At 34.6% G+C, this 16,505-nt stretch overlaps 1 protein-coding gene across 1 annotated transcript; it reads right to left on the bottom strand.

Moving 5' to 3' along the window:
• Positions 1 to 13,814: 13,814 nt before the first annotated feature.
• Positions 13,815 to 16,250, bottom strand: ADAM29 (ADAM metallopeptidase domain 29). Its single transcript, XM_032389031.1, has one exon. The coding sequence runs from the start codon at positions 16,248 to 16,250 to the stop codon at positions 13,815 to 13,817; it is 2,436 nt and encodes an 811-aa protein (XP_032244922.1).
• Between the last annotated feature and the right edge of the window lie 255 nt (positions 16,251 to 16,505).

Consider the following 16,505-nt stretch of genomic DNA (forward strand, 5'->3'; position numbering starts at 1 on the left):
AATAGTTGGAGATTGAGGGACAAAAGGAAGTGGCTTTAGTACTTAAGATGAAATTAATGAATCTGACAAGGAGAGAGGAAAACTTTGGGGAAGGTGGGATTGTTTTTGTGGGGCAAAAGCATTAAACTCTCTAGCATTTTTAGAGAGATCAACCTTCAAATATATTTATCTCATATTTGTAAAAATGAAGCATCTGGTACTAGCACATTAGCTGGAATACTCCCTTGTTACATTCTTTCTTTGTTAAAGAATTAATAAAACCACATAATGGTGCAGACACTACTACACACTAGGGAAAAATAAATGATATAGGCCTAAATAAGTTAATGGCTAGCATGCAAATTTGGACAGAGTAGTTGGGATATGAATAGACTTGAAAGGCTTATAAAATTGCATTCCATATTTTACATATAATGTGCCTGTTTTATTTTTGTAGCGAGAGGATCCATAGTCTTTATTAGGTTATAAAGATATGAGATTATTTAAGATAATGACAGTAAGAACCTCTGGTCCAGTTAAAAAAAGAAACAGAGGAAAGAGAAGTCTGTTATGAGAGATCTAAAACACACTGATCAAATATCACTTCTCACAGAAGGTAATATCAAAAATGAAAAATGCCTGATTCAGCACCTACCACCTCCCGAATGCTTTATTAATATCTGCTTACTTTTTCTACCTTGATTCAGTATGCCTTGACCTCTTCTCTCTCTGGAATAATTTTCTTGTCACTTTCTTTCATGAGAAGCAACACAAACTGCCTCTCTATTTACACTTCTTCATGGAGAACTCTTTGTTTTTAATTCTACTTAATTCTACTAAAACTTATATCTCAAAAATTTTGAAGCCCCGCAGAGGGGAAGATTCCCATTGTCAGACTAGATACTTGGTCATAGTTTTCTTTGATTACCAAAGCCACTTCCAAAACACTAAACTTGGTAGCCATCTCATTAAATCACTATTTGCTTTTTTTTTTACTCTTACACCTCTAAGAATTTCATCTCTGGTTAATAAGTTTCTTTTCCACAATATTATCCATATTCTGACTATGTTTAGCAAGCAAGTGGACAACCTACATAACATTCAGGTTTGTTACCTTTACAACTCACCTTCAACCTGGCCATGACCTGTATTGCATTATCACTCTCAACCATCCTGACTCTTCCATCTTAAATAGACCACAATTTTTATTTTTAATCTAAAATTATTCCTCAAATTCATAGAGGACTCAAATAACTGTTCTTTCTATTTTTTCCACTTTTTTTCAATAACACATTGTTTTCCCATCCATCCTCATGTAGTCTTGTTCTGAATTCCATTAATCCAACCACAATTTGTCTTGCTCCTCAATCTAAAATGAACTGATTCCCTCACTACTACAACAAACTGCTATCACTAATGTGGAAAATGTCATACTCTGTTTAGGAGGGTGCTTAAAAGAAAGAAACACAGAATCGAAATGAAATACCCTGACATCGCAGTCAAAAGGTTGATATTATGAATAGATGTTTATTTCAAACATTCTTATACATTAGTATTTTGTCCTTTGTTGTCCACAAGTTTCTTAACTTTCTGAATTTCTTCATTAGTGCACAGAGCACTATGCTGAAATTCTACATTATTCTTGTTTACACAAGTTGTTAGCGCTGGCTTTCAACCATGGTTGTGTAAATGTTTAAACCAAGAATTCCTCATTACCCTTATTTAATACAGGATTCAATATTTGTATTAAACTTTGCTATCAGGTTGCAGATAAGAAGAAAGGACTTGTTTCAATATAAACATTATCTTCATGATTCAAGTGAAAAGAACACCTAGTTTACGTAAGTACTGTCCAGGTACTAAAGGGTAGACATGACACAAAATTCCAAGATCACATAAAAAATAACTCAAGATCACAAGATGAAGCCTCTGAGGATAAGCATCTCTAAATTGTAAGTAAAATCCTAATTTGCTCTTTATGTTTTTATGATATACATTTGTTCCATACTTGCTACGGAGTCCTGAATATCATTGTGATGGAGAAGGATTACTAATGAATAATATTGCACTGTTGTAAAGAAACTAAACCTATATAAAACTTTGTCAGAATTTATTCCTTACACCTCAATTTGGGATCAGATAATAAGAGGGGAATAGATGTCAAAGAAATTTTAAGCCAGAATCTTTGTCCTCATTAATTATTGTATTTGATGACTACAGAAGCCAAGCTTCCTGATAGTATAACATTTTCATTAGTAAGTGTAATAAGGCCACTAATAGTATAGTGACTTCAAATGACACTTTCCGTGCCAGACTTTCCGTGCAACTTGTATAAATGCCTTTTCCTTCCCAGTTTCTTCAAATTCATCAATATCTGTACCCTAATTACCACCTCCCTCTTACTCTCATTCATAGCTTAAATCACTGTTTTCTAAACTGTAACAACTCCCTAAACACATTTTTGTGGATCTCAACAAAATAAAATACAACTGAATAGGATATATTAAAGGGCATGAATCCTAAACAAGATGTGAACACTTGGCAAGAAAGAATCCTATTGTATGTGTGTATGTGCATGTGAGTGTGTGTTTGTGCATATATTCATGCATGCACAAATAGTGGATGCTTCTCTCCTTTACAGCTAAACTTCTTAAATGACTTACGAACAGAAAAATTAGTGAGGTTTTCATGATCCTTTCTAACTATAGCTCTTACGCTTACAGTTTGTATCACCGATGTTATGTAAAAGATTTTTATTGGAGATCTCACATGGCAAAGGGAAATATAAATATCTTACCCTGTATCTCTCATTTGATTAAGATCATGATTTAGCTGCCTAGCAACAAGACTTTCTCAGTTTCATACACCATGGCAACTGGCTAAAGTCCTTCCCAACAGTGGCTTCACCACCCTCATCCAAGCTTTACTTCGAATTTCTTTTCAATATGAATAAATCCAACTAGCTTTCTTACCCTCATCTTACATGCTTATTTAAGCACTTCAGTTTCAGTATTTTCACTCATACTGTTCTCCTGTTCTCAAATCGTTTCCTTAACAATGAATCCTATTACAGAATACTTGAAGGTCTAGAAAGAAAGTTCGCCCCCAGTATTAAACGTTCTCTAAAGAAAACAGACATCAATAATCATCTCTACATCTCTTTTTAATATCAAACAATATCTCAGAGACTTTAATTATCTGCACACAAATATGCTTCACCTTTAAGGGAGAACTGTTGAATTGTCAGCAAGAAAAAACAAAAATAAAATTCAGATGAAAAGAGAGGTGAACAAAAAAAGTAGTATGGGAATAAATTTAATCAGTAAATGGACTAGCTAGCAGTTAAAAATGCTAATCTGGGAAATCTATATTTAGCAGTTTGGTTGAGATAAATCACAGAAACAAATTTAGCTATTATCTTTGAGAGTTCAGCTTTAGGACAAGGGGGAGATTTCTCTGGAATTGTTTGCCAGTATGATCTGACAGTGTCTTTCCTTTACACTTCCATTTAAATAAGTATAGACCTGTTCCTTTTCCCTACTTGGACTTTCTCATTTTTCCATAGCTTTGGTCACAACCCATTCATAAAGGACAAAATTGGACCATGAAGGTTTGAATCTCTTTGGCTTAATTTAATGGCTCTATAGGAACATTCAATTACCTAGATATTAGATGGTAGGAGGGATACAGGCGTAAGAATATCACTATGCATTGTGTGAAAAATTTGGCTCTATCCAATTTTCTATACACTGTAGACTTAATCAGATGGGTAAGACTAGGGGTTAATCTGACTAACTTTATTTAATTACATGGTTTTCTTTTCATAACTGATTGTTTATTTCATCTTGTTTGCAAGCCTTTAACCAAGTATAAAAGATGTATTTGTTATTTTTTGTTTTGGTGACCAGTAAATAGTTGAGAAACATTCATTTATTTAAGATTTTTTTTTAAGATTTTATTTATTTATTTTAGAGAGAGAGTGTGTGTGAGTGGGGGAAGGGACAGAAGGGGAGAGAGAAGAAGAGAATCTCAAGCAGACTCAATGCTGAGCACAGAGCCAACATGGGGCTCGAACTCACCACCCTGAGATCATGACCTTAGCCAAAACCAAGAGTTGAATGCTGAACCAACTGAGCCACCCAGGTACCCCAAGACTATTTTAGCCATTGATTTTATATGTGTCTGTTGAGTCTTTATAGTTTAAGTTGTTTCATTTTGGTGGGGACAGTCACAGAAATCATGTATCACATATTTTTATTCAGCAACTTTGGGCCAGAGTAAAACCTTAATACACAGAGATAAAATCTAGTGCCTTGGATCCTGATAAGTAACTATGTTTGGCTCTTAATAAATGTGAGTAACTGAAGGAGTTACATAAGTACTTAAAACAACCACCTGTCCATATGCAGAACACATTTTTATATGATAAACACAAGAAGACCTTTTGACTAGTTAAGGAGTATATTGGAGGAGTTTTATACTGAGGAGGAGATAAAAATGTTTGCTTATGGTTACAGTAAGAATAATTACCTATATTTAATACGTCTGATAATGGAGGAAAAAGTCAATCCGGGGTAAGTTGAACAAATCATGCAATGGTTTTGTATGGTTTCCTAAAAAAATAATTGGGCTCTAATTTCTATAATTAGTTTCTTCTCCCTTTATTTTCTGATGTCTCTGGGTTTCTTTGAAGATCTGGGAAATATTAGTCATCAGATAATTTTAGGGATATCTATCTATCTATCATCTATCTATCTATCTATCTATCTATCTATCTATCTATCATCTATCATCTCTCTATCATCTATCTATCATCTATCTATCATCTATTATCTATCTATCATCTATCTATCTATCTATCTATCTATCATCTATCTATCATCATCTATCTAATCTCCACAACATCTTCTTTATCGATCCATCCATTGATGGACACTCAGGTTGTTTACATATTTAACTTATTATAGGTAATGCTGCAATGAATATGGGAATGCAGATATCTCTTTGACATAGTGTTTTTGTTTCCTTTAGATAAATATAAGCATGCCTCAGGGATATTCTGGGTTCAGCTTCAAACCATCACAATAAAGCAAAAGCACAATAAATCAAATCAAATGAATTTTTTGGTTTCCTGGTACATATGTTTACAATATCCTATAACCTATTTAAAGTGTGCAGTAGCATCATGTCTAAAAAAAAACAATGTATATACCTTAGTTTGAAAATACTATATTGCTAAAAAAACACTAAGCGTCATATGAGCTTTCAGTTAGCTGTAATCTTTTTGTTGGTGGAGGGTTTTGCCTCAGTGCTCATGGCTACTGAATGATTAGGGTGGTGGTTGCTGAAGGCTGGGGTGGGGTGGCAGTTTCTTAAAATAAGACAGAAATGGGGCGCCTGGGTGGCTCAGTTGGTTAAGCAACTGCCTTCGGCTCAGGTCATGATCCTGGAGTCCCGGGATCGAGTCCCACATCGGGCTCCCTGCTCAGCGGGGAGTCTGCTTCTCCCTCTGATCCTCCCCCTCTCATGCTCTCTGTCTCCCATTCTCTCTCTCAGATAAATAAATAAAATCTTAAAAAAAAAAAAAAATAAGACAGAAATGAAGTTTACCACGTCAATTGACTCTTCATTTCACAAACCATTTCTCTGTAACATGCAATGCTGCTTGATAGCCCTTTACCCACAATAAAGCTTCTTTCAAAATTGGACTCAATCCTCTCAAATCCTGACACTGCCTTGGCAACCATGTTTATGTAATATTCTAAGTCCTTGGTTGTTATTTTAATAATCCTCACAGTGTCTTCACCAGAAGTAGATTCCATCTTAACAAACTACTTTCTTCACTCATCCATAAGAAGCCACTCCTCATCTCTTAATATTTTATCATGAGATTACAGCAATTTGAATATTATAATAATGAAAAAGTTTGAAATATTGTGAAAGTTACCACAGAGACATGAAGTGAACATATTATGTTGGAAAAATGGTGCCCATGTTCTTGCTTGACTCAGGGTTGTCACAAACTTTCAATTTGTAAAACATGCAATATCTACAAAGTGCAATAAAGCAATGTGCACTAAAAAAAGTCATGCCTATACCCGGAAGTGGAATTGCTAGATGAAATGGTAGTTCTATATTAATTTTTTTGAAGAACTTTTATGCTGTTTTCTATGGTGGCTGCATCAATTTACATTCCCACCAACAGTCACAAGGGTTCCCTTTCATACACATTCTTGCCAACACTTATTATTTCTTGTCTTTCTGATAATAGCCATTCTAACAGATGTAAGTTGATGCTCATTGTGGTTTTGATTTGCATTTCTCTGTTGATTAGTGATATTGAGCACCTTTTCATGTACCTGTTGTCCATCTGTATGTTTTATTTGGAAAAATGTCTACTCAGACACTGCTTAATTTTTAAATATGATTGTTATTTTTTGTATTTGTTTGAGTTCTTTATGTATTTTGGATATTTACTCCTTATCAAATACATGATTTGCAAATATATTCTCTCATTTGGTAGGTTGCTTTTTTATTTCATTGGTTTCCTTTGCTGTAGAGAAGCTTTTTAGTTAATTTAATCCCATTTATTTAATTTGTTTTTGTTGCCTTTGCTTTTGTTGCCTTTGCTTTTGTTGTCAAATAAAAAAAAAAAAATCACTGCCAAGATCAATGTCAAGGAGCCTACCCTTATGTTTTCTTCTAAAAATTTTGTGGTTACAGGTCTTACATTCTAGTCTTTAATCCATTTTGAATTTATTTTTGTGTATGGCATAAAATAGTTATCCAGTTTTATTCTTTTGCATGTGACTGTCCCAGTTTTGCCAACATCATTCATTGAACAGATTATCCTTTCTCCATTGTATATTCTTGGCTTTTTGTCATAGATTAATTGACCATTCATCTATGGATTTACTTCTGTGCTATTTTGTTCCACTGATCTATATATGTTTTTATGACTATATCATACTTTCTTTATTACTATAGTTTTGTAATATAATTTGAAATCAGGAACTGTGATGCCTCCAACTTCGTTCTTCTTTCTCAAGATTGCTTTGAACATTTGGAGTCTTTTGTGGTTCTATACAACTTTTAGGAATGTTTGTTTCTGTGAAAAATGTCATTCGAATTTTGATAGAGATTGCATTGACTCTGTAGATTGCTTTGGGTAGTATGTTCATTTTAACAATATTAATTCTTCCAATCCATGAGTACAAAATATCTTTTGATTTATTTGTGTCTTCTTCAATTTCTTTCATTGATATCTCATAGTTTTCCATATACAGGTCTTTCACCTTTTTTGGTTAAATTTACTTCTAGGTAAAGCTATTTTATATGGGCTTATTTAAAATTTTTTTTCAGATAGTTATTATTGCATTGAAGAAAAACTATTTTTGCATGTTGACTTTGTGTCCTGTAATTTTACTGAGTTTATTAGTTCTAACAGTTCTTTTATAAAGTTCTTAACATTTTCTACAGATAATATTATGACATATGTGAATAGAGACAATTTTACTTGTTCTTTTTTATTATTTGAATGCCTTTTATTTCTTTTTCTTGCTAAATTGCTCTGACTAGTATTTCCGGTAGTATGTTGAATAGAAATGAGAGTGGGCATCTATTAAAATATATTTTTCTCAGTTACTGTTAATGTGAATTATAGAGATTTTTTTTTAATCAAAAATACCTAAAACTTAGACAATTTGATCATGATGATACATTCTTGTTTACAAAAAAACACTGAAATTTATTTGCTGTATAAACATTTTAAGAATACTAGATCTAGGCACCTGGGTGTCTCAGTCAGTTAAGTGTCTGCCTTCAGTTCAGGTCATGATCCCAGGGTCCTGGAATTGAGCCCTGCATTGGGCTCCCTGCTCAGTGGGGAATCTGCTTCTCCCTCTCCCTCTGCCCTTGCCCCCCCACTTGAACTCACTTTCTCCTGCTCTCTCTCAAATAAATAAAATATTAAAAAATATGTTAGGTCAACTCTCATAAAAGAAATTGCTTTGCAAATTTTGCCCAGTCACACCTGAGAATTAAGATACCCCAAGACTCATAGAGTTTTGAGCCATTCGTTATTTCCCCTAAAGTTCTTGCAAAATTAATGGTGTATATTTCTTATGTTTTTGTAATATTTGACTGAAAAAGTTATCTGGGACTGGCCGCTTCTTTGAAAACTAATTCAGTCTCTTTAATATTTATTTCTAATGTAGGCTTGGTAATTTAGATTGTTCAGTAAACTTGTTTATTTATCCAAATCAAGTTTATTGGCAAAATACTTCCTAAATTTTCATTATATATGCTCTTTTGTGATGTCCCCTTTTCATTTCTGTTTATGGTAACCTGTATTTTCTCTCTTTATTTTCTTCATGAGTCAAATGAAGGTTTTATAATATTTTAATTATATGAATCAAATTTTATCTTTGCTGATTTTCTCCATTGTGCATCTGTTTTAATTTCATTGATTTTTTTTCTCCTAGTTTTATTATGACTATAATTACCTTAGATCTAAAGTGATGCTATTTTCCTAGTTTTTTGACATGGAAAGTTAAATTAATGCATCTTCAATCTTTTCCTTTTTTTTTTTAACATAGGCATATAAGACTACATTTTCCTTAAAACACTGCTTTAGTTGAATACTATGTAACTTAATATACTGTAGTTATTTGCATTTCAGTTCAAAAATTTAATTTTTATTTTATTCCTCCTTGTCATATAGATTATTAAAAATATATTCTTTTATTTCCAGCTGTGATATATTATGATTTGTAATAAAAATAAATATTTGACCTTCATCTTTATTTTTGGCAGAGCTCCTAAACCCTTAAAATTTCCTAAGTGAGGAGAACAATACAGTTGTCTTTTGGCTGTGTTAACGAGGCTACATTTGGAAATCACATAAGGATGGTGGCTGGCTGTCAGGGTAGCCAACAATGTGATTAGAGAGTTGAAACTTTCAGTCTCACCTGTCCCCCACCACCACTTCTGTGGAGGAAAGAGGAGCTGGAGATTGAGTTCAATTACCAATGGCCAATGATTAAATTAATCATGCCTACGTAATAAAGCCTCCATAAAACTCCAAAAGAACAGGGTTTGGAGAGCTTCTGGGTTGGTGAATACATGGTAGGGCACAGAAAGTGTTGTGCCTGAGGAGAACATTAAAGCCCCTTTCCCCTTCCCACTTACCTTGCCCTATGCATCTCTTCTATCTAGCTGTTCTTGCATTATATACTTTTACAATAAAACCATAATCTAGTAAGTACAATTTTTCTCTGTAAGCTACTCTAGCAAATTAATCAAGCCCGAGGAGGGGCTCATTGGAACCTCCAAACTATAGCTGGTCTGTCAGAAGTACAGATGACAAATTGGGGAACAAGCAGTCTCATAAGCTTCAGCCCTTAACCTGTGTGAAATGGTGCTATCTCCCAGTAGACAGGGTTAGAATTGAGTTGAGCTGTGGAATAGCTAGCTGGTATAAGAGAATTAGTTGGTGGTGTACGGTACCGCTGCTGTACATTAGAATTGGGTACAAAATCTTAGTTGGTAATCAGATGTATACCAGTGTCAGGATTGTACCAGGCAATTGGAGTTTTTCTAGTTATCTTTAATGAGATTGACTTCTAGGTTAAATATATAAGGTTTAGAGAAACTGCTCTTCTTGATTAAAACAATATGAAATTTGCTGGGGCTTTCTTTCTGGCTGCAAAGGTGGCCTTTGGTAACAGTCTATATGCAGATGAATAAAAGTTAATTTAGCCACTTTTGAGTTTAGTATTCCCTTTCTTTATATATATAATAGATCTAGTTTGTTACTTATGTACTGAAAATCTTATCCTGCAGATTTATTGTCTATATTTACTCTCACTATTAGGAGAATTGGGTTAAATTGTCCCTCTTGGTGATTGTGGATTTTTCTATCTCCATAATTTTCCTTATATATTTGAAGTTATATTAGTGGATGCTTACACATTGAAGATGTCCTATCTCCCAATGATTTGACTTTTATCATTACAAAATATTCCCCCTTATTTCTAGCAATGCTTTGTGCCTCAAAGTGTTCATTATCAGACGATAAGAGAATTAGCACTAAATTAACTTGGTTAATATTGCATAAATTTATTTTTCAAGTTTTAACACCCTCTAGGTCTTTATTTTGAAATTGTTTTTAGTAAACAGCATTCTATTAGATTTTATACTACTAGATTTTTACATTCTGAAATATGTCAGTCTTTTACTTAATGTAATTCATTTTACATAGGCCTTATATCTACCACAGTTGTTTTTTTACCATTTTCACATATCTGAATTATGTTTGTTTTCCTCACTTGCTTATATCTACAGTAATCAAATACCATTTATTGTGCCTTTTTTCTTCAATTTCTTATATTTACATAATCTTATCATTTTCATAGTTACCTTAAAGATTGTGTCATGCATTTTCAATGTCATGTATTACAATCCATATCATTAATTTACATCTTCCCAGTGCTGCTAGATGCTTAGACCTGTTAACTTAATTTGCATGCCCCCCAGCTTTTGTGATAAATATGTTTGCATTTTGTTTTGTACATATTTTTAATCCATAAGATACTGTTAGTATTGTTTTGTATATTAATTTGAATTATTTTATCCACATATTTAGTGTTTCTTGTGTATTTTATACTCACCTGCACATTCATGCTTCTTCCTGGTATCATGTTTTTACTGACTGAAAAGAAACATATTTCTTTGAGTGCTAACTGCTGGCAATGATTTTTTTACCAAAAGAAAGTTTTGTTCTCCTTTATTATTTTTTTTGTTTTAAGATTTTCTTTATTTGACAGAGAGAGAGAGCACAAGTAGGCAGAGAGGCAGGCAGGGGGAGAAGGAGAAGCAGGCTCCCCGCTGAGCAGAGAGCCCAATGCAGGACTCGATTCCAGGACCCCGGGGTGATGACCTGAGCCAAAGGCAGACGCTTAACGACTGAGGCACCCGGTGCCCAGTTGTTCTCCTATATTCTTGAAGGTTGTTTTTACAAACTAAAGAATTCTAATTTGGCAATTATATTTACAGAGTAAATATCTTATTCCATTATCTTCCGCATTCAAACTTTTTGTTGAGGTCAGCCAACTATTTAATTGTCATTCCTTTTAAGCTATGATATTATATATCTGGCTGCTCTAAATATTTCTCAGTGTCTGGTTTTCAAGTTTTACTATGATATTCTTAGGTGTGTGTTTGTGTGTTTACACTGCTTGAAATTCATTGAGTTTTTTGAAGTAGTGAGATGGTGTGTTTCCATGCTTCTGGGAAGTTCTCTGACTTACCTTTTTTTAATTATTTCTATTCAATTATCTTTCTCCTCCTCAACTGAGACTCTATTTTAATGATTTTAGGTTTATTGATATGTTTCACATATCACTTATCTTAATCTTTAATATTTTTGCCATGTGTGTAATTGATTTTTTTCACTGACTGTTCTTCTAGTTAATAATACAGTTAATTGAACAATGCAATCTATAACTCAAAGTGTTCACTAATTTCCTAAATTTAGATATTTTATTTTTTCAGCTCTAGAATATATATTTGATAACCTTGAATAGATTCTAATTTTCTGGTGAAATGAATCTATCCTCTTTCACATAGTTCATTTGTTTTTCGTTCAGTTTCTCTAAAATAGTAATCATGGTGGGTTTTTGTTCATTATCATCTTTTCCACTCTCTGGATCATCTTTTAGTTAGATGACTTCTAGCTTCTCTTTTACTGCTGTTGTTGTTTTCTCTTTATTATTGGCCATAATTTCTTCCTCTTCATATGTGTGAAAATTTTTAATTGTCTGCTACATGTTATATAGAGAACCATAGGAGTTCAGGATAGAATTACCTTTGACTTCAGAAGTTTTCATCTTTCTTATGTTTGGAAGATAAGCTGAGTGACTGATAATTGCAGTACAATAGCAATTGAGTTTGGTCAGAAAACAATGTAGTTTTAGCAAGACACAGATATCTTACTGTACCTTCTATTGAGAGCCCCTATGCCTCTATTTTCTCAGCTATAAAAGCAATTGGTGATTAGGTTCTGACACTCAAATCTTCAAAACTCAATTCTTTACCTTATATCCCAATCTCCTTCAAAATCAGGTTAATATTTTATTTTTTTAATTTTTAATTTTTTTAATTTTATTATGTTATGTTAATCACCATACATTACATCATTAGTTTTTGATGTAGTGTTCCGTATTTTAAAGGGAAGGCAGTACATGTCCTTTAGGAAAATCCCCTTCCACTAGGTCTTTGTCTCCTGAGTACGACAGATTATAGATATTTCTTCCTTTAAAAGCTTCAACCTGACTCCCCAGCCTCCCACAGAGGACATAAAATCAGCAAATGTGATGTAGAGAAAACTGATTTTGAATCTGATGTCTGGTAAGTGTCTGATCTGTCAACCTGTTCTCTTTTATCACTAGAGTTTTCAGGTTTCTCTTTCTTCAACAGAAGCCTTCTAACTGGGAGGGCCAAGTTGATCTTTACTTTGTATTCAGAATCATCACATTACAGAGAATAGTCACTTTTGTTTCAGGGGAAAAAGTATTAACATTTTTAATTGTTTTCTTTTCTTTGTAGTTTTTAAGTCTTTTAATCTTCATTTCCTTCACAGTTCTTTGATACTTTAAAAATATAATTAAAAAATGTATTTGATATTATACAATTGTTTTTATAGTTTTTTCTGAGGGAAAAAAAAAGAACACTTATCTCCCAAGACCTACCTAGAATTGAAAGCATTTTTTAATCTCATTTTATAAGCAAAGAAACCCCAAAATTTGAGAGACAACTGTTATTATCATCCTATCCTTTCTTTTTTTGGTTGGAAAATTGCAATAAATTTAAGTAATTTACTCAAGATGGTAATGGTCAGTGGTAAAGAAAATCTCAAACAAAAACTTCTGACACCTCCTCACTTCCACTTCCCTCATTATACCAAGGTTAGTACTGTCACAGTCAGGATTCAGACAGAAAAAGTAAAACCACATCAGTGACTTTAGAGGGATAGAATTAAGTATAAGAATTGGGTAAACATATACAGAAGAACAGAACAAGTTAAGGGAGACATTGTGATGCTAACAGGTGAGTAGCCATGAAATACTAACTGTAATTTCATTCAAAGAGTTAAGGAGCAAAGGGAAAAGCTTGGGGGTTACTTAAATCTAAAGACTGAAGGGCTGACTGCATGGATCTGAGATTCAGAACTCTGACAGTAGGTTCTGCTAAGCTGGTGAAGATTTGGGATGTTAGTAGAAAGCTCAAAGATCTGAGACTCAGAACTCTGAGGATGACACACCAGACAGCTATGCTGGTATCTCTCAGACTGACAATGAAGTTGGTTTGGAGTAAATTTAAAAAAAAAAAAAAATATATATATATATATATATGTGTGTGTGTGTGTGTGTGTGTGTAGATGCACATATATATAAGATATATACAAATAAGTATTATATACATATAAAAACTAAGTATAGCTGCCGGTGTAAAACATGTTATTGAGGTGATATTGACATATGGAAAGCAAATAGAACTCCCAGATTTCCAAACTCTCACTCATTCTCCCTGTTGCAGATCCCTATAGGAAGAGGGCTGGTAGAGCAGAAATGTGGTCCGTGCAATGAATGTACAAAATGGGAAGGGGATTTGAAACCGAGAAGCAATAACTTAAAAACTGGTACACAACCCATGTGCCATGTTTTTTCCCAGAAAATATAAAGAAACAAATTTTAGGAAAAATGAGTCTTCTAATTGCTTAAAATAATGAAGAGTAAGTAGAAATATTCCAGGGATTACCTTTTTTTAATGAATACTTATTTGGGTACACTTTTTATGCTTGATGACCTTTGTTTCCCACTTTGACCCTGGCGAACCGATATGCTAGATTGACTCCGAAAACTTTGCTGTGTTTTTGGAGTCTGACTCGGAGATTTTGGAGCCTTTTGTGGTGGCCTTGCTGTCTGACTCGGAGCTTTTTGCGGTGGCCTTGCCGTCTGACTCGGAGCTTTTTGCGGTGGCCTTGCAATCTGACTCGGAGCCTTTTGTGGTGGCTCTGTAGGTTGTGTTGGAACCTTTTGTGGTGGTTTTGTAGGTTGAGTCGGAACTTTTTCCTCTTTCTTTTTTCTCTTCAGACAAAGGTAAAGAAGACAACATAATAAGAGAAGCAACCAAAAAAGTGAGAATATTAACAGGTGACTCTTCTTTAGCCTTTCTCTCTTAGGGGGCGGGCCACTATCAACACTACCTCCATTGCCCCTTATTAGGCAGTTGGGTGGGTCCCACATATAGTTGCAATGGCAGTGATGTTTATTGTTGCAAATGCCCCTCATGTTACAGAACTTAGGTGAACAATTACTATCCAAGTGAGATATATGGACACACTTCCTGTGAATGCAGACATGTTCTGGGCCACACTCTGTGCCATCATTCACGTAACCAATATCAGGTTTGGGCATCCCAAAGTGGTAGTCAAGACCCCAGCAGGTGCTGTCATTGAAGTGAGACTGATACACAGTAGAATGGTCCCTCAAAGAGGGAATTGCTTTCACATCCGTACACTGAAGTCTGCCACACAGGATATCTGAGATATTACATTTTACATATGAAGACAGTTTGGTACCACAGTTACCAAAACGGTCACCAAGAGTGTTTATATTTTTGTAGCAATTATGACTTGCACTCTTTGCCTCTTGGCCAAAAATCTGCCTACACAGAGCGTTGCGGTCATTACATTTCTTTTCATAGCAATAGGCACTTTCATTACAGGGAATTCCATCCTCCACATATACATCATCTGGGCACATAGGGGATAATCCATCGCACCATTCTGGAAGATCACATTCATTGACCTCTTTTCTACACATTTTTCCAGATGGTAATAACTGGCAGTCTTTGCAACAAAGTCCAAAAGCACAAGTAGATCCATAAGTCATAGTGCAGTTTGACAGACAACAGGCATCTTTTGCACAACTCTGTAAAGGTCCACAGTCACACTCCTCTTCTTCTTCAACAATACCATCCCCACAACGCTTTCTTGAAAATATATCCTTTGTGTATATATTGTAGAGCATACATTTTGCTTCTATTATAGTATATAGCCAAAGAAAAGAAAGACTACAATTGCTAAATGAAGTTATCGGTGGGTTTGAAGTATGCATTATACATTTTAAGTACCCACATGAACAGTCATGACCATCATGATACATACCCAAATTATGGCCAATATGATGAGCTATTGCAATTGCAATCGAGTTCAAGCTTCTGTCTACGTTAGTAATAATTGCACAGCTACGGAGTGGTTGACACACTCCTCTAACAAAACCTAAACCACTCATTCCTCGTACTGTTTGATTTATAAAAAGATGTGCAGCATCATGTGGCAGGCGGGCAGCAAGGTTATCATTTTTCCAAACACAAAAATAAGTCAGAGATCTCCTTATATTATTAACTTCAATGTAGTTTTTTTTAGTCCAGAACTCTATACCAAACAATAACATTTTAATACCCAATACCTCATAAATGGAATCCACTATATTTATCATAGTATATAGATTTTCATTATACTTTGAAATATTCTTTTTTATATGAAGATATAGAGTATGGTCCACCACCACTACTAGTTCAACAAGAAACATATGGCGCCACCAGGCCACATAATTACTTTGCTTCTGAGTGGAATTATTAATCTCTTGAGACTCCAGTTGGGGTAAAATTTCCTCTTGCACAAAGTCAGAGTACATTTCTGGAAATTCAGTCTCCTCACTCTCCATTTTATATACCAGATGTTCAAATTTAGTAGAAAAAGTCATGGGCTTAATTTCATAAGCAATGCCATTTATCTGTAACAATCCTTGAAAGCCACCAAAACAGTAACTGAGGGCAACCAGGGATTCTGGGTCCCCCTCCACATAACCATGATAGTAGCAGTCATTCTGAACAAAGGGTTGGTCCTCAACGAGAGCACCTTGGTCTATGTAGGTGAACACTGGGAGGTGTCTGGACAGCAAATACTTCTTGACCTTCATGTGGACAATGTGTCTCTTGCCCCCAAAATGCAAGCTGTAAGAGAGCCAGCCTGCAGGCTTCATGCCTCTGCCAGTGCCAGGTATCTTCAAAGGAATCACCACTTCTGGGGGACTATGGTATTGGGGGTGCTCAGCCTGGGTGTGTCCACAAAAGGACAGAAACACCCCAAGCCAGTGTAGCAGAAGTATGATTCTCACATCCAGCAGAACTTTAATCATAGTCATTATGAAATCACCATTATGGAAACATTAGTCCAGAGAAGAAGGCAGGCAAAACTGGGGGTCATAGATGCTCTGGCTTCTTAGCCTGAGATGGTCAGTGTGCAGGGCTAATTATTAAGAATCTGTCTTCTGGCAGAGTTGAACCATTAGAGTATCAGCCTTATAAGTAAAACAAAAAGCAACATGTGGATGAAAGTGTCTATGCCTGGTGGAGAAAAGGAGAAAGGCATGCAATAAAAGTAGTTAGTGTTTTGATCA

This window comes from Phoca vitulina, unplaced genomic scaffold (assembly GCF_004348235.1).
Source record: "Phoca vitulina isolate PV1807 unplaced genomic scaffold, GSC_HSeal_1.0 scaffold53, whole genome shotgun sequence".
Classification (NCBI taxonomy): domain Eukaryota; kingdom Metazoa; phylum Chordata; class Mammalia; order Carnivora; family Phocidae; genus Phoca; species Phoca vitulina.

Bases quoted from the DNA above. Each gene is read 5' to 3' on its own strand.
- ADAM29 (XM_032389031.1), bottom strand. From the start codon at position 16,250: ATGACTATGATTAAAGTTCTGCTGGATGTGAGAATCATACTTCTGCTA.